At 31.9% G+C, this 25,287-nt stretch overlaps 1 protein-coding gene, 2 long non-coding RNA genes and 2 pseudogenes across 3 annotated transcripts; 3 read left to right on the plus strand and 2 right to left on the minus strand.

Annotated features, from left to right (window-relative positions):
- The first annotated feature begins 1,149 nt into the window (after nucleotides 1–1,149).
- Nucleotides 1,150–3,096, plus strand: LOC120115245 (annotated as a pseudogene).
- Nucleotides 3,097–3,858: 762 nt separating this feature from the next.
- Nucleotides 3,859–5,162, minus strand: LOC120115266 (annotated as a pseudogene).
- A 7,913-nt stretch (nucleotides 5,163–13,075) lies between these two features.
- Nucleotides 13,076–15,788, plus strand: LOC120115267. The gene is made up of 3 exons (XR_005515462.1): nucleotides 13,076–13,173; nucleotides 15,525–15,582; nucleotides 15,704–15,788. It is a non-coding gene; the product is annotated as an uncharacterized LOC120115267 (long non-coding RNA).
- A 672-nt stretch (nucleotides 15,789–16,460) lies between these two features.
- LOC120115268 lies at nucleotides 16,461–16,874 on the plus strand. The gene is made up of 3 exons (XR_005515463.1): nucleotides 16,461–16,535; nucleotides 16,632–16,711; nucleotides 16,830–16,874. It is a non-coding gene; the product is annotated as an uncharacterized LOC120115268 (long non-coding RNA).
- A 2,666-nt stretch (nucleotides 16,875–19,540) lies between these two features.
- Nucleotides 19,541–20,413, minus strand: LOC120115246. The gene has a single exon (XM_039136001.1). The coding sequence runs from the start codon at nucleotides 20,411–20,413 to the stop codon at nucleotides 19,541–19,543; it is 873 nt and encodes a 290-aa protein (XP_038991932.1).
- Between the last annotated feature and the right edge of the window lie 4,874 nt (nucleotides 20,414–25,287).

Consider the following 25,287-nt stretch of genomic DNA (forward strand, 5'->3'; position numbering starts at 1 on the left):
TTGTTTATTTGATATCATTTGTATATTTTTGTTTTTTCAATGATTTTCGGGGGTTATGTGGGAAATCGAGCGTGAACTTGAAGATTTTTCTTTGATTGATGAGGAGGAGCAGGATTTGGTTTTAACTCCTACTGGTACCTTCAAGCAAGTTTCTTTTAAGAATTGTTTCGTTGGACGCTTTCTCAATGCTGCCATGGTTAATTTCCAAGTAATGAGGATTACGCTGACAATTGTTTGGCACCCTTATTGGAGGGATTTCCATTACGGAATTGGGGGGTGGGCGCTATTTGTTCAGGTTTTCTAACTAGGTAGACGTGGATAGAGTGGATTTGGAGGAGCCTAGGTGTTTTAATTCACATATTTTGATTATGCATCGGTTGCAATCAGGTGAGGATCTGATGGGGTGGAGTTGAATACGGTAAATTTTTGGATGTCGATCAACGATCTATCGGTGGGGTATATTTCAGAACAAGTGGCAATGCAGATAGGTAATTTTATCGGTGCTTTTCTAGAATACGATGCATCGACGGTTACTTAAGGTTATCGGGGCAGTATGCGAGTCCGGGTGGGTGTGGATGTTAGGAAACCATTGAAACGAAAAAAATGACTGGCCTTTCTGAATGGTTCTACTGGTTATGCTAATTTCCAGTATGAAAAGTTGCGACCGTTTTGTTTTTTGTGTGGTAAATTGGGGCATGGGGAGACTTTTTACACGTTGAGGGTTTTGAAGGAGAAGGTTTGGTGGCACAGTGGGATATCTCGATCTGGGCACCTCCTCGTAAGAAAGTACCAACGACGAGTCCATGGCTAAGGGATGAAAGCGGGAATGGTGGGGTTGTTTCTTTGGTTAGGAAGCAGCTTGAGAATTCTCAGGATTCATCACCGAAGTTGAGGAGGCAGACGAAACTTTGGATGGAAAACATGTTTGTGTCAAAAGATCCTAACGTAGAAAGGACATGGGATTTTGATGTCGAGATGACAGGGGCGGAGGAGGAAGATCCTTTGAAGAAAAAGCAGGAAAGTGTGGAGAGGCAGCAGAGTATTCCAGTGGCTCCGGGAGACCTTGAGAAGAAAGTCAATGAGATTTCAAACATATTGGCAGGCCAGAGCACCCAAGCCAGCCGGAAGCACTGAAAATACTTAGTTAGAATGTCTGAAGGTTTGGGGATGCCTCGGAGAGTTCATCGTCTCCGAAGTTTGCTGAGAGACGTTAATCTCTCTGTGATTCTTTTTTCATGTAATCAAAACTACATAATTCTAGAATTGTGAAGGTGAGGAAATCGTGTGGTTTTTTGTATGGAGTTGAGGAGGATTGTGTTTGGCTTGGAAGACTATGGATGAGGTAACACTTCGGTCTGTGTCAAGTTCTCATATTGGTTGAGGAAGTTAAGGCTGTGGTTCCTGAGTCACTTTTGAAGAAGCAGAAGTGGAATGAAGAATGGTAGCTTGCCAAAAAGCAGGAGACTGAAGTTGCAAAGAAGAAAAAAGTCGAGAACCGCAAGCTGATTTTCACTAGGGCTAAGCAATATGGAAAGGAGTATGAGGCTCAGGTAAATTTGTTGTTCTGTTTTGATTGGTTTTTAATCTGTTTTTAGCAAATCATAAAAGCTTCAGAACTATACTATTTGTGGTCTATAATTGGCAGGAAAAAGAGCTGATTCAATTGAAACGGGAGGCAAAGTTGAAAGGGGGATTCTATGTAGATCCAGAAACTAAACTCTTGTTCGTCATCCGAATCCGTGGGTATGTGACTATTTTTATGTTACATTTGTATATGAATCTAAATTCTGAAATGTAACGAGCCGTGAATGTTTTTGGTTTCAGTATCAATGCCATGCACCCTAGGACGAGAAAGATCTTACAGCTCTTGCGATTGAGACAGGTAGTTTGCCAAATCTTTTCTGGAACCAAGAGAATACTGATTATGAGAATTGATTCCCCACTTTTCCTTTTCTTGAATGGTGTGTATGTATGTAATGAATCTTCCATGGATGGATGACATTTGTGTTAGACTTCAGATATCCAGCTGAAATCACCTTTCTCTTTGATGCTTTAATGTTAGTTCTTACTGTGCTGCCTGCTTTTCTAGATTTATTATCTAAAATCATGTTGTACCACATTTTTTATATATAATTTGAAGTCGTTGGAACTCTGTGTAGTTTGTCATGGATACTGTAGCTCGAAATTGGTTGTTAGCTTTTTGTTAAATTAGCCAATTCCATATTGTGCTCACTTTGTCATTGTAACTCTGGGTTTTTCTTTCCAACATTACCACAAACCGATGGTTTTATGTACAGGAAACTATATAATGTTTTCTTTCAATAAATGAATCAAATCTGATTCTAAATTGTTTTGTTCTATCATATCAATTGCAGATTTTCAATGGTGTTTTTCTTAAAGTGAATAAGGCAACAATGAACATGCTTCACCTTGTTGAGCCTTATGTGACTTGTGGGTATTTTTTTCGTCTTCCTACTACCTGCTATTACTTTTTAGTAATGATATCCGCTTTTGATATCTTATTTCTCATTATATATGATTTTAGATACCCTAATCTCAAGAGTGTGAGGGAATCGATTTACAAAAGAGGTTATGGGAAGTTGAACAAACAGAGAATCGTGTTGACAGACAACGAAATTGTGGAGCAGGTCTGTATCATATTGCGTTTGCAGAATTTTATCTGAACTGAGCATTTACTGTTGACAGGCTCTGGGCAAATTTGGCATCATCTGTGTGGAAGATCTCATCCATGAGATCATGACTGTAGGACCTCATTTTAAAGAGGCCAACAATTTCCTTTGGCCCTTTCAGCTCAAGGCACCATTAGATGGTCTGAAGAAGAAGAGAAACCACTATGTCGAAGGAGGAGATGCGGGCAACCGTGAGAATTACATCAACGAGCTAATTCGTAGAACGAATTAGACTCGGCGGTGATAGTTGTTAATTCAGTGGTTGAGGCATTTTTGTTTGTTCTGAAGTGTACTGATCTTTGTTTCTTTTGGCATTTAGATACAGTTTTGTTCAAAACCATGAATTCTTGGTGTTTAATCGTTCTTATATTTTCTGAAAGAACTTTCCCAAAGATTTGTTGCCTTCGTTATGGTATAATACTCGGGTTCTTGAGTAGATTCCGTTACAATGCACTTGAGAATCGACAAAACAAAATGAGACCATCTTTAAAAATGTTAAAAAGAAATACCCCCTTTGTACTATTATTTTTTCCATTATTGATTAAGTGCATAATTTTAGGGACTTGACTGTATTCAAAATAATATAAAAGGAGCGAAATGATAAAACTACTGTCAAAAGTGTTTGATAGATTTGTTTTGATTGGACAATTTGACAAGGGTAAAAAAGAAATATAAGTATTATTATGTTAATTTTTTTAATATGATTTTTGAATGTGATAATTTCAAAGCTCAATAAGGGTAAATTTAATGGGATGAAGAAAATATTATTTTTATTATTAAAACTATAATTTTAGCCGGTATGAGTTTTCATTTACCTTGTACAAAGTTTGGGTTAAGCAAGCGAGGATTAGTGGTGGGTAATTGATGAAATGAGTTTAAAAATTTTGAATTAATCGAGTTAACAAGTATTATATTATAATTTAAATTTTATTTTTAAATTTTGGATTCGAGTTGTTAAAATTTATATTTAAATTTAAATTTAATGTCAAGTTGAATAAAAAATGATTTCTTTTAATTAATTAAGTCGAATTTTACTCGTATATTCCAGTCCTTAGATCTAAAATCGTCATCATAAAATTTAACCGTATCTGAGTCTATCAACTTATATTCCACTATATACAAGAAAGTTTGGTGATGGACTCTCTGCATTCGGTAATTATATCCAACTATTTACAGTCTATTTTCATCCGATTCATAATATTAGGAACCCATCTAACAGAACATGTCAGATGCCCTTTATTCCACTATGTCCTGCTACCACAAGCAACCCTAACGTCATTGATCAGTGATCGTTGAACCTCCAGTCCAGCTTCTTTCATTCCATACAGAAGCTTAATGGCCTGAACAAACAGCTTATTATGCACATAACCCATAACCATGGCGTTCCAACAAGCGATATTCCTTTCATCACCAGCAATCTCAAACGCCTTCTCAGCATCTCTCACCAACCTGCATTTCCCATACATGTCGATCAACCCGCATCGAACGAAGCCATCGGATTCCAACCCGAGCTTGATGGCAATGGCGTGAACCTGTCGTCCGGACATCCCTTCATCATCCATCCCAGCACATGCCTTTAGAACACTCGAAAGCGTAAATCTGTTTTTCTTTATGCCTTGTCTTCCCATCTCGGTAAATTCGTCGAACACCTGCCGGAACTGATTTTCCCTGCAACTGTTCACCATTTTTGCCGTCCATGTCACGGTGTTACGCTTTGAAGACCGAGTAAAGAGAGTTTCGGCATCATCCATGCACTTGAAGTTCCCGTAGAAGTTGATTAAGGACCCGGTTAAAGACAAATCACGGGTAACACCCAACTTGAGTAGCCGCCCATGAACTTGCTTCCCTAACTCCATATTCTTAGTCAAGACGCATGATTTGAGAAGGCACACGATGATCCAAGATGGGAATTTGAAGAAGGAATTACAACGTTCCATAAGCACAAAATAAGAAATGACCTGTTCGGAATCACCAGCCTGGAGGCAAGCGACAATCATGGTAGCCCAAGAGTTGAAGTCTCTAGGAAACATTTGATCGAACGTCTGACGTGCAATCTCAAAGTGACCACACGAAACGTGCATTAGGAGGAGGCGGTTAAGCAAAGGCAAGGAGAGCTTGATACGGCTGTTCTGGATGTGGGAATGTAAGCGGAGAGCGCTAGAGGAGTGACGGGAGAGGGTGCATTCTTTTTATAAGGGAGGCGTAGATATCAGGGGGTATATGAAGGGAAAGGGAATCCATTAAGCGAAGAATGTCGGAGGTGGTGTGACTGACGGTGGCGTGAGCAGTGGAAATGGGTTTGGCGGTCGGAGTCGGCGGTGGCGCTGTTGGTTTGGACCAGTGTTTTGGAAATCGAGGCGGCGATTGAGATTTTTTGAGCAAAAACTTGTTGGAAGGTAAAATGTTAGGGAGAGGCGGTGATATGGTTTCCATTTATGTTTTCATCTATTTCACTGTAACGAAGGCTAAAGGATTACTAACTTTGCTCTCAAATCATATGCATCATCAAGCGCTTTCAGCTGGAAAACAAAAGAAATAAAAATGCTCTTTAGTGTCAATTTCCAGAATTCACTTAATTAAGCCATTTACACATGATTATTCCAACAGAAAGCAGAATGAAAAAAATATATATTTAATACAACAAAAAAAATCCCTCTAAATTTAGGCAAAAGTGCCCAAATAATGATGTGAAAATTTTTAATTCCTAAAGTAATGTGGTCACTGATTGATGTTTTTTACAGTGTTTTGGGATCTCTCGGTGTTTTCAGGAGTGGATCAGATTTCTCGCGTCTTTGAGTGAATTCAATTGTGGAAATCTCGGCATTTTAGCATTTAAAAAAAGTTGGCATTTTTACACAAATATCACCTTAACAGAAATTAATTACTTGTTAGGTACTGTTTAAGAATATTTTACAGTTCTAACATATTTTAAAATATTTTTTATAAAATTATTCCTACATTAAATTACACAATACAATTATGTCTACCAATTACTACTTGACATTTTCTGATGCGTTTTTTGACCCTTTCAAAATCTTATACGTATAGTATATTCTAGGATTTTGAAAAATAATTTTGCAGAAAGGCGCAACACATTCATCACATAGGATTTTGAAAAATAAATATTAGTTATAAAACTTTTATAAATATTTTTCAAAATCCTATGCGGTACATGTACCGCGTCTTTCTGCAAAATTATTTTCAAAATGATGATGATCTGTAATATTTTATAAAATTATTTATATTTTAAATTACTTACCCTCAAAGTTTCCTAGAATATACTATACGTATAAGATTTTGAAAGGGTCAAAAACGTATCAGAAAGTGTCAAGTGGTAATTGGTAGATATAATTGTATTATGTAATTTAATGCATGAATAATTTTATAGAAAGTATTTAAAAATATGCTAGATCTGTAAAATATTCTTAAACAATGACTAACAAGTAATTAATTTTTGTTAAGGTGATATTTGTGTAAAATAGCCAAATTTTTTCCCTGGAATCCCATTAAAGGCGCCTAGAAATCCATCTAACAATGAACACCCCTGAAGACGTCGAGAGATCCCAAAACTTTATAGAAAACACCATATATCAGGAATTAATCGGGTGAATACACTACTTTGGGAATTAAAAATTCTCATATCATTATTTGGGCACTTTTGCCTCTAAATTTCACAATCAAGAAAGCCCTTAAATTAAAAGGTTTAATTATAAATAGTGCTCAAACTATGGCGCGAATAAGTGCCTAAACTATTTTTTAAATGATCTCGGTATCTAACGTTACAATCATTATCACTTTAGGTGTTCAAGCCGTCAAAAACGTTAATTTCATTCGTTAAGTGATACGTGTCAAATCTGGTAATTTTAAAATTTTTATTTAAAATTAAAAAATTATAATTATAATTCAAAAAAATTAGAAATTTTGAAATAACCCCAAAAAACTTTGAAAACTTTCATTTCAACACCTAAATTCACTCCGACCATCACCCTTTATCGTCGATGAAGCTCCACTTGATCTCATCTCCCCCTAGTGACCAAAACCCTAATGAAATTGTGATTGATCAACGATGAATCGACGTTTTATACCTTGTGAACCCTATGATGAAAATTACAATCTCACACGATTCTAACGGCCTATCGATGACAACTACGACGACATATTGTTGAGTCAATCGAATCAATGAAATGGCCAAGAGGGGGTGAATTGACAATTAAAAGATTGATGGAAGTTTTTTGCAATAAAATAAAAATTTCGACACAAACAATTTTGAAGTGGTTCAACTTCTTCAATGAATTCTACATTCTCTACCTTAGCTTTCACACTAAGGATTTCAACAAATTTACTAATTTTTTCAAACCTTTTAGGACAAGGTGTAACCTTACAGCACTTAGACTTATACTCAAAAGTCTCAAGTGTACAACCCTTCCTAAGAGGAAATTAAAAAAACTATGAAAATCCCTTACAAGGAATATGTTTGCACAATTAAGAACAAATAAAACACTTGAAAGAATGAAACAAAGAAGTACAAAAGTATTCTTGAAAGCAAAAAGAATATTTAGGAATATTGACTTGGTTTTTTTACTCTTTGTAATTGTTTTGCCTTTCTCTTTGATCTCTTGTCCTCACATATGACTTGAACTCTTGTTTTTATACCCTTTCATTCAGCTATAGTCGTTTGAGTTGTTGTGGGAGTTAATAGAGTCGTTGGGATGAAATTTCTCACAATAAATTCTGCTCAGATGCCTTGAGTACTGGTGCTCGTGATTAGAGTATTGGTACTACCTGCATTAAATACAAAAATCTAGTTGTTGGAAGAGGAAAGCATCGGTACTCCAACTTGAATATCAATATTGGTATAGATACTTGCACAATAGCGGTATCAAAATGGGATATTGGAATTTGCATTTGTCAAAAACATAAAGGGAGTATCAGTACTCCTATTAGGAGTATCAATATTACTGTGTATTTTTAGGCTATTAGTATCGGTAGTGTATCGATACAACATTAACAATATCAGTATTGTTCTTGCAGTATCGATACTGCTGAGTTAAAAATTAGTTTTTAACTCAATTAAATTTAGAAACCCTTTGTAAAATTGTTTTTTAAAAATATTTTCAGTATATGACTCAATTTTTAAATAAAGTAAGGGGTAATATGGAACAAATTTTTATACTCGAATGTCTGAATCGAATATAATCTTAAAATTTCTTTAAAAATATTAATTAATTTTTGGTATATCAAAATATCAAATTATGTTCAACATGTATGACTAGAAAGATGGTGGAGACTACATCAGCAACGGTGATCGTGGCCAGAAAAGACGATGACGATGAGTTAGGGTTAGGATTTGGGACTTCAGGAATTTTGGGGATTTTTTGTAGTTTAAAAGAAATTAGAATATTTTATAAATATAATAATATTTTTAATATTATTTTAGAAAAATAAATTTCAAATTTACCAGATTGTGACAGTTTTATTTAACGGAGGAAATTAACGTCATTGACGGTCCGAACACCTAAAATGGTAACGTTAGACACCAGAATCATTAAAAAAAATAGTTTAAGCACTTATTTGTGAAAAATACTATAATTTATACATTTTTATATTTTAAGCCAAATTAAAATCTCAAATGCATTAACTAAGTATAAGATTTAATTGCAGCCACTAGGCTGGATTTTTGCATTTAAAATTCATAATGCATGAATTTAAGTGTAAAGGATGTTTGAGTTTCAATCAATGGTTAAATGGAATATTATTTAATTTTTAGAAATCTTAAATTTAAGTAATTGAGTGGAATAGTTGAATAAAGATTAGGTTTAGATTCGAAGACTTTTACATAGTATTACTAATGCTATGGAGGGTTATGAAAATAAGCCTCCTCTTGAAAGTTTTTTTATTAAAGATTAAAAAACTTTCGAGAGGAGGTTTATTTCCATAACCCTCTACCCGTTGATTACTCATTTTCTAACAATTATTCCTTAGGTAGAACTTCATCTCCTCAAGCTGCAAAAGATTTTGGGACTTCTTTGTTGTAACCTAATACCATTAGAGGAGTTTGATTATTGGGTGGAGTTTCTTTTGTCGTAAGTAAATACAATACGATGCCTTTTATCCCCCTTTATAGTGGTAAAGACATCTTTGCTTATGAAATTTTCTTTTAGTTAAGTACAAGCATCCCGTATTCTTTGAAAATTTGAAGAACTGTAGTGTTACTCCTTTCGAATATTATAGATGTGTTGGTATCATACCTTTTTTTTTGGGAGGGAGGAGTCTCTATGTCATGTGAGGTGATAATGAAATAATTCTTATTATCAGGATGGAAATATCTCGACTCTTTTAATCTGTTTTTAGAGTGACAACAGGGAGAGGTAGAATTTTTTTAAATATTTCTAATTGATAAAAATGGCAGAATTAAAATCTTGAAATAAATCTTCTGTTCATAACAAATCAAAATTTTGTTTTGGTACCATATTAATCACGATGAGTAATTTCTGTTAATTGAAGGGAATTTAGTAAAACTAAAACCCGAAATAGAAATTCACAATCAATGTCATTTTGTTGAAACCATTAAATGTCAGATTTTAATAAAAATAAAATCAGAAAAAAAAAATATAAATCCGAACACAATTACGTGTATTTGTGTATAGCATTAATTTTGATGCCTTGTTCTATAGCACCAAAGTTTCACTTCTATTTTCTAATTTTGCAGATTGAAAATTTTATTCTTTGTTGATTTCAAAGGTAGATAATATGTAGTTCATAAAATTTATTATACCATGCAAACTAAAAATTTCCAAAAGAGTAAATAAATAATATTCGAGGGTACCTAGCACCAATTCCATCCTTCCATGACATGCACCAATGCACCATGTGAAGATTTGACCAATAAAAACATAAAATTAAATAGTCCCCGACAATTTTGAATTGCATATTGAAATAAAAAATTAATCACAGACCACACTTCTCCACTGGTTCTTTCGTTATCATGTTTGACATACATTAATAGAATAAAGAATTTTTCTTAAGATTGTTTGACAAAATGGTTAATCTGAGACATAAAATAATAATAATAATAATAAACAAATATTATTATATAAATAGAACGAAGCAAAATAAATAAAGATTTGAAGTAGAGAAATAGAACTTTTTACTCATATTTTAACATGAAATTAAGGATTAGCAGTGTCAGATAAACAGAAGAGGAAGTTTTGTTAAGGCATGTATGAACATTTTCCTTAAGAAAGATTCACCCTCTCCTCAGTGCTTTGAGTAACATTGGACGTCAGTCTCCCATGATACAACAATAAATGATCACAACAATAAGCACAACTGTAGTGATCAGTCGAACGCAATCTTGTGTTTCTCTATCACAGGGAAGAACGAATTTAGAAGGAGTTTTCTAAGTGTTTTCTTATTCCAACATTTTAACCTTGCATGATGTAACTTGTGTCTCTAAGATTTGTGCCTTAACTAGTCTATTTATAGAGGAGAGGAAATTAATAAAAAGATTATTACCTTTTGACAATGAGTTAAGACTATTTGATGAAGGGATTATAGTTGAAAGCTAATAGGTATAATTGAATGGATGCAACTTTAAACCAAATCAAATAACTTATTATTAAAAGTATTTTCACCAAGTGACCATTTATGTAAAGAGCGTCAATTTTATTCAATTAATTCTTAATTTTCCAACAATCTTTGAAAATTTGAAGAACTATAGGGTTACTTTTTTCGAATATTATAGATGTGTAGGTAACACAACATTTTTTGGGAGGGAGTAATCTCTACATCATGGGATGTGATAATGAAATAATTCTTATTATCAGGATGGAATTATCTCGACTCTTTTAATCAGTTTTTAGAGTGACAAAAGAGACATGTGGATTTTTTTTTAATATTCCTAATTGATAGATAAGCAATTCAACACTCTCAAAAAAATTTAACTGATGGGTGGAGGCATCTTTATCGTGATATAAGCAGGGGGAGGGCATCCCTCCCCTTCTGCTGGAATAAATACATCTCAATACTCTTAATAGAAGTAGGTTTGTTCATGTTGCCTAGCAGAGGCACCCGACACCCTTGGGCGAACCTACAAAGTAGGGATGTAAAATCGGGTAATCATTCAGGTTTCAGTCGAATCCTGTCAGGTCGGGTAAAAACAGATATAGGTCAAGTCAGGTAAATTTGATGTTTCGACTCGGATCAGGTCGAGTCTAGGTCAAATCAGGTCGGGTCATTTTTCAGGTTGATTTGACACCAGGTACAGTTCGGGTTCAGGTCGGGATATTTTCAGTTCGGATCGATGTCAGTTTAGGTCCGGAACAAATAAAGACCAGGTTAATTCAGGTTCGGATGGACTTCAGACGGATCTCATTCAGATAGGGTGACATCATTGGCAAATAAAATTCAGGTCAGATCTTTATCAGATACGAATTGAGTTCAAATCGAGTCAATTTTTATTTTTGGATTAATTATTTTCTTCTTTCGCAAACGTTAAATTGCAATTTATAATTGTATCAATTTAGAGTAAATTACTAAGAATATAAATAATCATGGATCAATTTTATGAAAACATTAAATTAAGGACTAAATTGAACAAATATAAAATTACAAGTAAAAATATAAATAAATTAAACAACACACATTGATGAGGGACCAAATCAAAATAATTTTAAAATTTGAGGTTGAAATTAATATAAAATGTACTAAATTATACCCATTTAAAAAATTATGGGCCAATTAAAAATATAAATAAGTAATAAGTATGGGTCGATTTCAGATGAAAATATAATTTTAAGGATTAAATTGAATAAATATGAAATTAAAAATAAAAATTTAAATAAATTAAACAACACAAAGGGATAAAATCAAATAATTGTAAAATGTGAAGAAAATCTGTAAAATGGACTAATTGCATTCATTTCAAAAGTTGAGAAAAAAATTGAAACAACTATAATATATATATATATATATATATATGTATAAACTATAGTTATATTTATATTATATATATATATAACTATATAGTTTATTAATATAAATTATATAGTTAGTATATAATTATATATGAATTATATTTAAATATATACAACTTATATTTATATTTATATTATGTATAATTATAAATATATATACTATGTATAAATTATATTGTTTATTAATATAAACTAAAATTTATATACTATGTATAAATTATATAGTTTATATAGTTTAAATATAAAGTATATAAGTATATATATAAAGTATATAGTTTATATAAAACCTAAACTTTATAATTATATATGTATAGACACATTTGATAATTCATATATAATTTATATAACAATTGTTTATATAGATTATATGTAACATTAACCTATAGTCTATAAACAATAGTTAATATATGTAACCTATAGTATGTGTATACATGTAAACTATATATGTAACTTATAGTACATGTATGTACAAACTATGTATAGTATATATAAACTATATATATATATAACCTATATATGTAAACCATATAAAGTAAATTATTTATATAGTTTATAGAAACACTATGCATAAACTATATAAAGTAATAAAGTATATAGTTTATATAAACCCTAAACCCTAAATTATATATAGTATAAACTTTAAACCCTAAACACCATGCATAGACAATAGTTAATCTATGTAACCTATAGTATATGTATACATGTAAACTATATATGTAACTTATAGTACATGTATGTATAAACTATGTATATTATATATAACCTATGGTATATGTATATATACAATCTATTTATATGTTATATAAATTATATATGTAACCTATAGTTTATAAACAATAGTTTATATTAGTGTACTATATAGTTTATACTTGATAACCCATAGTATATAATTTATAAACTATAGTTTATATTAATGTTAATTATCTTAACTATAATTTATATTAATATAATATATAGTTTATAAACTATAATGTATTAATATTAATTATATTAACTATAATGTATAAACTATACTATATAATTTATAACATATAGTTTATATTAATATTAATTTGATAGACTATATTTTATATTAATATTAATTATAAATTATAAATTATAAACTAGATTATATTAATATAAGTTAATATTAATATTAATTATATTAATATTAATTATAATATATAATTATTTTAATATTAATTATAAATAGTTTATTAATATAAATTTTATAGGAATGAAATTGAAAACATGCCCCAAAATTAACCATTTTCTCTCGCCAGCCTCTTCCCAGCCAAACCATCCCTCCTTATTTTTGGTCTCTCTTCTTCCCACTCAACATCTAAAATCTCCTCCTTTTCTCTCGTTTTACCTCTTTCATTGTTGTTTCCTGTTTTCCCTACCTATGGTTTAGTTTTCAGAAAATCTGGAGACAAAAGGTTTTCCAGCATTTCTTCTTCAAGTAATCAACAAACTTCTTCGGTTAGAGTCAACCCTTATCCAACTGTGCCACCGCCTTCCTCTCATATGTAATTCAATTCATCGTTTTCCTTGTATTATCTTTGGTTTTTTAATTTCTGCTTTTGAAAATGGGATAAAATGAGCTAATTTTTCAGGGGGAAAACATTGCTTCAGCACAGGATTAGAAAGTAGTAGTCTATATTAGAATTAATGTTGCATTTTAGTCATTTATCTATTTTTAATCCTTTTTCTTCGTGTAGACACTCGTTTTTGTCCGGATCTACAGAAATATTATATTATATTATTTATTTATTTTTATTATTATTTCCATTATTATTATTAATATTTATTTTTTGTAGGCCTCATACCTACCTTACCATTATCTCCACCACTTTCACTATAAATCACGTGGGTTTTGTTTTTCAGGGGAGATGTGGACCACTCCCCCCTCAAACTCACTGCTCTCCACTTTCAAATGGACTTTTAGTATTTTTTTTTTAATTTAAAAAGAGGCACAGACGAATGAGGAAGGGGGGCCATGGAATTCACTCCTTCTACCTTTACCATGTCACTCGTACACTGTCTCAACCCATTTTTGTCAAACTTCGTCAAGATTCAAAAGTTACAATTTAAATATCATTCAACCACTACACGTGCTCTTACCATCTTTGCTCCAGGGCCATGGTTTGTTCGCAAAATTATCGGCCAGGATATCTGCCATTGTGTTGAATCAACTGTTGTTGATGCCCAATCTAAGTCGATGCAACTCATTGGATTCAAAAATTATTGGAATTATTTCATGATGAAAGCTGATACCCAAGTTTCCCTGTTCCGGAACAAAACTGCCGAGCACAATACCATTGTTGTTTGCTTCAGAGGAACGCGACCATTTAGTGCCGATGATTGGTGTTCTGGCGCTGATCTGTCTTGGTATGAATTCAACGGCATCGGAAGGATTCACAGTGGTTTCTTGAAAGCTTTAGGGATGCAAAAATGTTTTTTTGGGGGGGGGGGGGGGCAAGCTTATTACGACATACGGATACGTTGAGAGACCTTTTGAAGAGAAACCCCGATGCCAAAATCATAGTGGTCGGTCACAGTCTGGGCGGTGTGTTGGCCTCTCTTTTCCCGGCCATCTCGTTCTACCACGACAACCAACTGTTGCTGGAGGGGGAAGACAGTGCAGGAAGCTCATGAACTTTCCCTTTGATTTCTTTTGTCTAAGCGCTGAAATTCAATCCGAACAACCGGCTCGCTTACCGGCTTGAATCCAAGGATCGAGAGGCTCTCATAGCATCTAGGAAAAAGCATCGCTTCCGTAGCTATCTTGGAGACTCGGAAGATGTGGATATCGTTGCCTTGAAGAACTACATGGATGCTCAGTACCATGTACAAGGCAAGTGAGTCAAAAACATATAAGAAGAATGGAAATCTGCTGCTATTCACGTGTACTGGTTACATGCTCCAAGGGTGTAACCTGTTGGTCTTGGAATTATTAGGGCCAAACTTTGTTTTTGTCCTTCCAGGTTTGAAGAAATTTCATTTGTTTGTTTGAAGTCGTTTCTCATTGTGATTTGGCCTCCTGACTTTTGCAGTTCATTTTTAGTACCAATTTAATCTATCAATTTTGATTTATTTCAATTTAGCCTTTTAAATTTTTAGTTATTCATTTTTTCCCTTTTTAATTTTAGCATTTTTATTTTAGTTATTCATTTTTTCCTTTTAATTTTAGTTTATTTTTTTATTTATTTGTTTTTTTCTTATTTTTATTTATTACCTTTAAAATCTAACATTTTTGACTTTTATCGATATTTTCAATCGATCAAAGGTAATTATTTGAATTGAATTTCTAAATTTTAAGTTAAATTTCAAATTTTTGCAATTAAGACAACCGGCAAATTAATTGGTACCGAAAGGGCGGTTCAAGGGTGCGGGTGCTAATCCTTCTTTGACCGTAACCGACTCCTGAGCCCGACACGTTTATGGTAAAATGCAGATCAGGTAAGATGGTGTCCGATCTACCTAAATATCGTTTTTAAAATGATCGGTGACGACTCTAACCCAATCAATTCAAGTCGAAGCCCAACCGAAGACGGTTCCGACACTTAGTAACTTTGTAATGAGCAAAAACCGATTATCAAACAGAGACATAGTTTTCATGTATAATGGAATACTGTATTATTTTTCTTGTATATGAAATAGCTGTATGTGAATTGATATCAAACTTCAATAATCTACACATTTTTAGTGAAATAATTATAGTTTTTAATTGTTTACTTTTACTTTATAGCAGTTTAAGGTTATTGAAAGAGAAAGTATTGATTAGACGGACATTCCAAATATATATAGTTTCTGGTGTGTGTATATTTTATTAACATTTATTTCTTTGTTTAGTTGTTTATGTGTTCATATTTTGCAGAGGGCTGCCGCTTTTCTGGATTGGAGTAGGTGTTGGGCTCTCAGCACTTTTTACATGGGTGAGCACAAAGCTTCTATTTTTCTTTTCGGCCTTTTTGAGTGATATTTAGTGTTATTCTATTAATTGGAATTTGTTTATTTTTTTTGTATATATCTTGATGAAGTTGATTGAAATGACAGGTAGCTTCAAGCTTAAAGGTGAGGGTTCTTTCCTTTGAGGTATGGTTATATTGTTTTGCCCGTAAGTTGTATGATTGAATGTTATGTTATAGTTTTGGAAGTAGAAATATATTTAGTTTGCATGGTTTGGATGCTTTCTACAAATTAAAAGTGTTCATTACGCTTCTTATGGCATCCGAAGACATAAATTGGCATTTGAGTGGGGAAACTTTAGATCAAATCGGTTAGTGTACTGACTGTTATTTCACCAAATTATTATAAGTGGAAGTTTACGTCTTTCCATTACTTTTTAAAGTTTCTCTATCAAGGAGCCTTCTTTTATCTGTTAAAGTTTCTTTTTGGAGGGATACGCAGCAATACTAATTTGAACAAATTATTTGGTTATGTAATTGATTCTATTCACTATACATTCTTTGAATCCAATAATCAAGGCTATAATAGATATTGATAGCTCAAAAACAGATGGGAGAATACAGGTTTTTCTTACAGGGCCTTAAATTATACTGCAAAATTGTATTTTGATATTTGTAAAACCCACTTCATCCATCCCAAATGCTTTAGTTTTCCAATTGCGTTCTTCACACCTGATGTAAACTGGTTTGGATGTTGACAGAGGTTGCCAGCATCTCCTGTGTGTACAATGTTGTTTTACATTTTGTATGTTCGGTATTTCAAAATTGATTCTCTAGCATAAAGCCTTTGGATCAATTAGCTTATTTTGCTAAACTGCGGTATATTAAGGATTTATAGTAGCAACGGAACTGAAAGATGTGTTGTTCATAGAGATATCAAGCCCTCCAACATTCTTCTTTCTTCCAAGAAAACACCCAAGGTAAGGATCTCGGTCCTTAATTCTTGAGTTGAAAACGGATAGAAGTCGTCGTTTTGCAATTTGATTATGTGATATCTGCAATTGTAATGGTTGTAGTTGTGTGATTTTGGATTAGCAACTTAGACATCCGCACCTTCAATTCCATTCCTTTGCAAAACTGTTAAAGGAGCATTTGGGTATGCTGTCAACAACATTGTTCTATAGAAAGCTAAAGGACACTTTTTCGTTTTATTTTGCTTCATGAAATACTCAGTAAAGATTTGTCTTTTTTTCTCTCATATTTTAGGTATGTAGGTACTTGGCACCCGAGTATTTCCAACATGGAAAAGTGCATGATAAAATTGATGTTTATGCTTTCGGGGTTATCTTGTTGGAGCTGATAACCGGACGGAAACCAATCGAGGCAAGACGGCCTCCAGGAGAAGAGAAATTGGTCTTCTGGTAGGTTATTGTTTAATTTCTACTTTCCACCAAGTTTGTGAAAGTTGAAAGAATGGTTCACCGTAACAGCTTCCCCGGAGGCAAAAGAGGGGTCCGATCTTTACATTCGAACTTAAAGTGGTGAAAATACTTTACTTGTTATGGATGATGACTATTTGATAATGAAATTTTGATTAATTGATTTTATTGTAATTTTAGTATTTTCAAGTGTAATAAAATTAACTTTATTTATAATTTTTTTTGTTTTAGTATTTATAATGTTATTCAAGTTTCAAATCTTTAATAAGTTCATCATTCAACTAAATATTTTTTATTTTAAAATTTCAAGTTAAGTTATACTTAATTTATTAATCAATTTTCACATTAAAAGTAAATTAGATTTATGAATATTTTAACTCAATTTATATAATTTAATAAAACCATGTTCAATAAGACAATATTTAAATTTAATTTAGTGATTATAATAAATTTATAATATAAGAATTATAAAATATAAAGAATTGAAATTAATATAAAAATTAAATTTATAATATACAAATTATAATTAATATAAAAACTAAATTTCAGAAAGTAATCATATTAATTTAATTATCATAAGTTTATTATAAATTTAAAATAACATAATTATATTAATTTTAACATATTACTTATAAGTCAGGACAATATCAGATCACTTTAACATGTCAGATCATTTACATGTTGAGTCATTACAGGTCAGTTCATAACAGGTCAGGTTGAAAACAGGTCGAGTATACCAGTTATTTACCAGGTCAATCTCGGGTTCGAGTCTATATCAGTCGGGTGCAGTTCGGGTTCGGATATCATATTTTCGGTTCAATTCGGGTTCAGGTCGTTCTCAGGTCGGGTGCAGGTCAGGTTCAGATCCACAATTTCCAGGTCCAACTCGGGTTCAGGTCAACACCAATTCCGACTCGAGTCGGTTTCAAATCGCCACAGCGCAGGTCAAAAACAGTTTTAACTCGAGTCGATTTCAGTCAGTTTTACAGGTCGGTCAGCTATTTACACCCTTACTACAAAGATGTAACATCTAGAGTGTGGAGTCACTCCTCCCTCATATAGTTTATGCGGAGGAATCTAAATCTCTTCGGGTGAAGATTTCTCAACTTTATGGATATTCGTTGTTCAATTTAAAATGAATCGATCAAATTAAATTTAACTATCAACTAATTAAATATCATATTAGTTAACAATTAATTTTTTTCAAAGCTCGATTATTAATTAATTTGATTTAAAATTAATTATTGATAAATATAAAATTAAAAATTATACTTCATGAAAGTCAATCTGAAAATAAACGTACGAAATCAAACAACTAAAAGATTTTAGCGAAATTATTCTTTTAGATAATACCGCAAACTAATATGAGAGACTTCAAAGAATATCTCTTTAAATTTCCAATATGTTTTGGAACTAACAATAGTTTAAACCCATCAATACAAAAGATAAGATCAGTCAAACAGCATTAGGATGAGATCAGTCAACCAACATTCATTTAAGCTGTTAAACATATCTTAAAAGGCATTTTTTTAATAATGATATTTCAATTAATTATCATTGTAATTTTATTAAGAGTATATTTGGATACCACAATGTAATTTTATTAAAATATAATTATTATTTCAGTAACAATGTATAGGCACAACGTAATTACATAAAATTTCAAGTCATACTTAATTGTACAAATTGTAATTATATAATCATATAATTTTTTTAATTCTAAATAATATTAACTGTCATAAAAAAGAAAAGTTAAACCTTAAAAAGATTTTTATAAATATGGAAATACTCAACATAAATCATTAAAGTTGAAAAAAGGTGTTATATATATATATTATAGAACCCTAATGAATAGAAATAATAATAAATTATAAATTGATGTCATAAGTAGAAACAAATAAATAATACAAAAACATCATGCATATATAAATAAATAAATAAGTTAAAAATGTTACATATAAAAAATGTTATTATAAAAGGTATACAAACATAAAATTACTTATATTTATTATAAAAATAATATTTAAAGAATATAATTACATCAATTCTAATCTCTCTTAAAAATAAAAAATATATTTAAAGATTACAAACACAAAAATTATATAATTATACCCAAATCTAACTATAGGATGACTTCCCAAACCCATTCTAAATTTTAAAATTCTTATTTTAATTTTGAAATGATTTTTTATAATAATTATATATTATATATTAAAATTATGTTATAAATATATTTTTATACACAATTAAATTAAAATTCATTAGTTAAACATCAGAGGTGATGAATGTAACAAAAACATATAAAGCCTTAAGATAAGGGTGGAGAAATCAATCTCTACCGAACTGCATTGTGATCCCTAAATATATTAGATATGCAAAACAAGAATAATAAACACATGATTTTGATTTCATAATAAACGCAGTAATTCTGAAGATAGAATCAAAAGGATTCAATTTGTTGAAAGTAACCACAAACGTCACAAGCTGAACTGAGATTAACAAAAAAAAGAACTGAAAACATTGAAATATGTAGTTCTTGACAAGCTCTATATGATACCCTCGTGATCTACAGGCACATAAGGTTCATTCAGATCAAAATCAAACATCTTGTGGGAACAAACCTGATGACTGTCTTCGGTTTCAGAATATCGGTGTTCGCGAACACCCTCCACCATTTCCGGCGCTGTGGTTTTGTTCACTGGAGCCCCGAATTGTTTTCCATGGCCATTAGGGTTTTTAGGGTAAAAACCTTCCATGGCTGATGGATCACCTTCTTCTTCAACAGGCTTCCTTGGGGACTTGTGAAATTGATCAAAACAACTATTGTTATCAATTGAAAGCTTATCCGTTAGTGAAGATTTTCCAAAACTTGACCGATCAAAATCAAAGGAATTTTTTTGAGCCATTATCATCAGGCAACAAGCAGCTTCTAGAACCTCCTCATCTTCCGAGTTTTCCTCTGTTGCATAACTAACCTGATGGACTTCCGTAGCTTCTCCGTCTTCGGAAACACTCGAACAACAGCTGTTTTTTTCGGAAGGCGGCGGTCGGATCCCTCTCCAGCTCCGTTCAGGATGATTCCTCATGTGTCCGAACAAAGATTTCATTGACTTGAACACCTTGTTACACACGCAGCAACTGACAATCTTATCATCTTCTTGATCACCACTATGTTTCGGCGAGATCCGTCTCTTAGGGTTCGAACAAAGCTTCGAAATCCTTCTATGGCGGCCATTGTTGTTGTTTCCCTTGGTGTGGATCCTTATATGACCTCCCAATGCCTTCCCTGAGGTAAACTCCTTGCTGCAAAAGGGGCAGATATGCTGATTACAAAGTTTCGAGATCTTCAGTTTTAAAATCTTGATCGGCTTTGATGATCTTAAATCTGATGTTTCACCAGAAACTGTCTCGTTTTCCATCTCTCTATCAGCTTGATCAAGAACGAGAGTGAAGAATTTTTTTTTTCTTTTCAACAACACAATGGAAGTGAAAGGTGAGATTGGGAATTTAGAAGACTTAGAATTATATGGCAAGTAAAGAGACAAAGTGTGAATCAATTTATTATCAGTAGGAAAAAAAAACTATTTTGTGGAAAAATAAATAAAAATAGGAAAAGTGAGAGAGAATATCCACTTCACTATTTAAAACTAGTGAAGAGATTTTAACTGGTTAAATTCAATTCAGTTTAAATTGAATATTAAGATAAATAGGAATTAATTGAAAATAAAAATATTTTAAATATATATTAATTAATTGAAAGTGAATTTAATTAAAAAGTAGTGAAAATACAATCTTTCCATATTACAAAAGTGGGGTATTAAGTTTTGACAACCATTTTGTTATTTAATTATAAATATTTTGAGTGTTATTTTTTCTTCTCATTGAACATATTTTGAGTATTCTAATGGTTTCTTTTGATATAAAAGTAAAATTTGAAAAATCTTTGAAATGTTACATCCTATAATGGTGGTCTTCATTGAATTTCCCTTGCATGGCATATTTGGACAGTTTTGAAGAATTAATGAATTTAATTAGAAAGAATTTGAAGTATTTATTTGTCATTAATTATAATTATGTTATACATGGTAAAAACAATACATGTCAACTTTTAACTTTGTAGCTTTCTCTCTGTGTATGTGTATGTGGCTCTAGGGCTTTGGATTGGCAGCTAAAATCTCTCACCAGTATTTGTCGACTTTCTAAACGCAACGCAACCATTGCGAATAATTACTGAATTTAATTGAAATTCCTCACTCCACTCCACTCTTGAAACAACTAAAATAACATCCCATCCTAGTATAAAAATTAAACATAAATTATATCTTTAATACTTAAATTTTATTTTTTTAAATCACACTTAGTATATATTTTTATTTATTTTAATATTCTAATATTAAAAACTTGACGTATACTTATTCGCCGGTGACGACAATCACCAGAGACTGCAAACACACACTATGCAGCACTCCACCGCAGCGGCGATTCACCGGTGATGAAAACCATGCCAGAAAAAGACCTTTTAGCACAGATGGAACTAAGCGGTAGCTTCTCAATCATCTCCGAAGAAGGCTGATTCCTCCACGATCACCACCTACTGACAGCAAATTAGCACGCAGAAAAATCGCAACATCTCTTCAATTTCCCGGAAGTCTCTCCGTCCACGACCAGCTCCAGCTCGGCCAACGTTGCTCAGTCGAGGAATGCGGTGTTGAAAAAAGCCACCACTTGCCTACCTTTCATATCTCATCCATAGTATAAAATTGTGATTGCGGATGCTGATGACGTTACGTAACATGTTTTATTAAGGGGAGTTTATGTGAAAAAAACCATTTTTCAAAGGTTTTGTTATATTAAAAAGGGGAGACTGTAGAACCAATATTTTGATATAAAAAATAAGGGGAAAATGTTTTTGGACTTAATTGAATTTGTTCAAACATTGCAAAAAAAAATCAAGATTTTAAGATTTGAAAAGGTGAAATTAATCAATTTTGGGCCTGGTTTCGAAACCTCCTTAGGTAGTTTCGAAACCCTCGAGGCAGTAGCCAGCCTAAAGGTTTTGAAACCCTTGTTCCAACGATCGGATTTTTAAAGACAGTTTTGAAACTCCTGTGCATAATTACAGATTTTTTCAGCTTCCAATAGTCAAAATTCATCCCCAACGGCTAGTAACTCATTCCGACTTATAAAAGCAACCCAATGACACTTGAAGAAGGTTACTACACCAATCCAAGCTTAGAGATCAAGAGAAAAGAGTTTCTATTCCTATTTCATTCATTTTCTCTTGTACATAAGTGTATAGAGCTTAATTGCATATCTTTTTTCATTCTTGTGAACTTAATCTTTGTAAGCACCTACCTTGAGAGGTCTTCTTGTTTACACAATTCAAACCTTGTAAAAAGGGAGTCGTTCTAGTTTAGCCTTAGAAAAACTAGAGTGGTTCTATCTTAGCCATTGAAAAGATAAAGTTGTAAGGTTACACCTTATCCTTAAAGGTAAGAACAAATTATTGAATTTGTTTAAATCTTAGTGGTGGAAAGCTAAGGTAGTGGATGTAGACTTTGGTTGAGAAAATCAAACTACTATAAATCGATTTTTGCCAAAAAGTATTATTTTTAGCTCAAGTTTCCACCAAACTCTATCAAAGCCAATTCACCCTATTTTGGCGGTTTTCGGTTGATCGATCGAGCCTAAAAAATTCTTTACTCAACCTAGAAGATGACTTCGACTTCCATACTAGCTCAAGAACTTTCACTCCATCACGAGGCATCCTTACTTCAATGGTGCCAAGTACTCCTATTGGAAGAATATGATAAGTTTGTTCATCCAAGCCACCGATCTTGATTTTGTAATTTGATTGTCTATTCCATGTTTTTATTCATGCATGAGTGTTGAGCATAAAATCTCTCTTGTATGTTGAAGAATATGTTATGATGAACATTTTTTTTTGCAAGATGTGATTTTCAATGATTTTAAGCAATTTTTTCTTGACCTTAAATTTAAATGCTTTATGCATATGAGTTATAAAGTCTATTTCATGAAAATACATAAAGTATGATAGACTTGGATATATTGAATTTCATGTGCGACTAATATGTTTGTTCATCTTTGTTGAAATTCAATGTCTTTTAAGTGTCATTTTTTAATGCTTTAATTGAGGAGGATTTTTTTATTTTTCAAATGATTTCATGTTAAGTTTTCTACTTACTCTCCATTGTTACTTTATACCTTAAAGTTTGAATTATTTTTTTTATAACAAAAAGGGGAGAAGTATTTGTTTAAAAAATTCAATTTCAAGAATGAAAAAGGGGGAGTTTAAATATTTTCTAAAATATTTTCTCTTTTTCATTAAATATTTTATTAAGGGGGAGTTTTTGCCAATATCATTTTTCAAATTTTTTGTTATATCAAAAGGGGAGATTGAAATGTTTTTGGACTTGATTGAGTTTATTCAAAGTGTTCAAAAATAACTCAAAGTCCATTAAACAAGAATTTGAACACAAAAATAATTTTCTAGCAAAGCAGTACCAATATTATTCTTACAGTATCGATATTGCATGTGCCGATATTGTTCTTGCAGTATCGGTACCCAAGGTAAGAGAGGTATCGATACTCATCTAACATTATTGATACTGCCAATTGTTTTTAAAGGTGTTCATATTCCAGTAGATAAATTTGGTACAAATACTCAAAGGAGTATCGATACTACTTTATATAGTAGTATCAATACCATAACCTAGTATCAATATTCACCTATCCCAACGGTCATAAACAGATATTTTATTTAAAAGTTATTAGGGCAGTATTGATACTTCTATCTCGAGTACCGATACTCTCTGGTCTAAGCAGTTTTATTTTGCAACAATTAAGTCCTCAACGGCTAGAAACAACTATAAATTCACTCTAACATATAAAAACAAGTTGAGGATACTTGCAAAAGGTTACAACACCTATCCAAGCAATATTCATCAAGAGAAAAGCTCTTTAATTCTTATTTTTCATTCTCTCTTGTGTTTTAGTGAGCTTAAATTGTAAACACTTACCTTGTAGATGTTTTCTTAAAAGGGGAGTGATTCTATATTAGCCATTGAAATTGAGCCATTGAAAAGATAGGGAATTTGTAAAGGTTACTATTGAGCCTAGAAAAAGAAAGAACAAATTAGTAAATTTGTTAGATATCCTTAGTGAGTAGCTAAGGTCGATGATGTCAACTTCATTAAAGAAGTTGAACCACTATAAATCTTTGTGCAAATATTTCCTTTCTTTTCTCCTTGATTCCCAAATTTTCAAATAATCAATTCACCTCCTCTTAGCCACTTTTTCGGTTAATTCATAAAGGCTCAAATCTCAACCGAATCTTTGTAATATGGTATGTGCTTGCCTTGTTGTAACTGAACGTGGGCTATTTCCTTGTATTGAGTCACTACTGGGCTTGACAGATTTGAGTATGTTGGACTTATAATTTGTAATGTAATCTGCTAAAAAAATAGTATATTAGTACTTAGTTTAATAACATATTTAGTAGTTATATAATTATGATTAAACTATAATTAACTTCCAAAAACGTGCATATATATTTCATAACTCGACTTAATTAATACTATGACACACACTTTATATATATATATATATATATATATATATATATATTCGTAAACTAACTCTACCTAATATATTAATATAATTAATCTAGTATATTATATCTAACAAATCTATCTTAATATATAATAATATTAAAACTAATCAAAAGGAAATTGGTTAAAACTTCAAACAGAATTAAAAAAAAAGGAAGAAAATTAAAATTTTAAAAATTTAATTCAAATCCGAATGAAAATGAGTGTCTATATAAGTCAACAAGTAGTAAGAAACATCTGGCGCTTCTATGAGCACAACATATGGTTGGCACGACGGAGAGAACTAATATAACCAGGTTCGAGCTGCTAGATATATATACCATCCGCCCCTCGAATAACAATGCGAACACCGACATACAATTGATTCTATTGGAATGAAACATCAACACTGACATTTACGGAGTCAACATCTATTAGAACCAATGATGTATGTATGTGTTATCTAGGATGAGTACCAACCTATCCTGAAATCTAAATTTCTTTATATTAATTATTCACCTATATGAAAAAAAAAATCATATTAGTGATATATTTGTACACTTTAAAAGAATATTTTTAAATCCATCACTTAGCGAAACTTAACGAGTGGCAAGACATGAAACAGAGGAATCGCAATAAGGAATCATGAGAGCATGAGCTTAATCAGCTGAAAAAAACGACAT

The sequence above is a fragment of the Hibiscus syriacus genome, unplaced genomic scaffold (genome assembly GCF_006381635.1).
Source record: "Hibiscus syriacus cultivar Baekdansim isolate YM2019G1 unplaced genomic scaffold, ASM638163v2 tig00110260_pilon, whole genome shotgun sequence".
Taxonomy (NCBI): Eukaryota; Viridiplantae; Streptophyta; class Magnoliopsida; order Malvales; family Malvaceae; genus Hibiscus; species Hibiscus syriacus.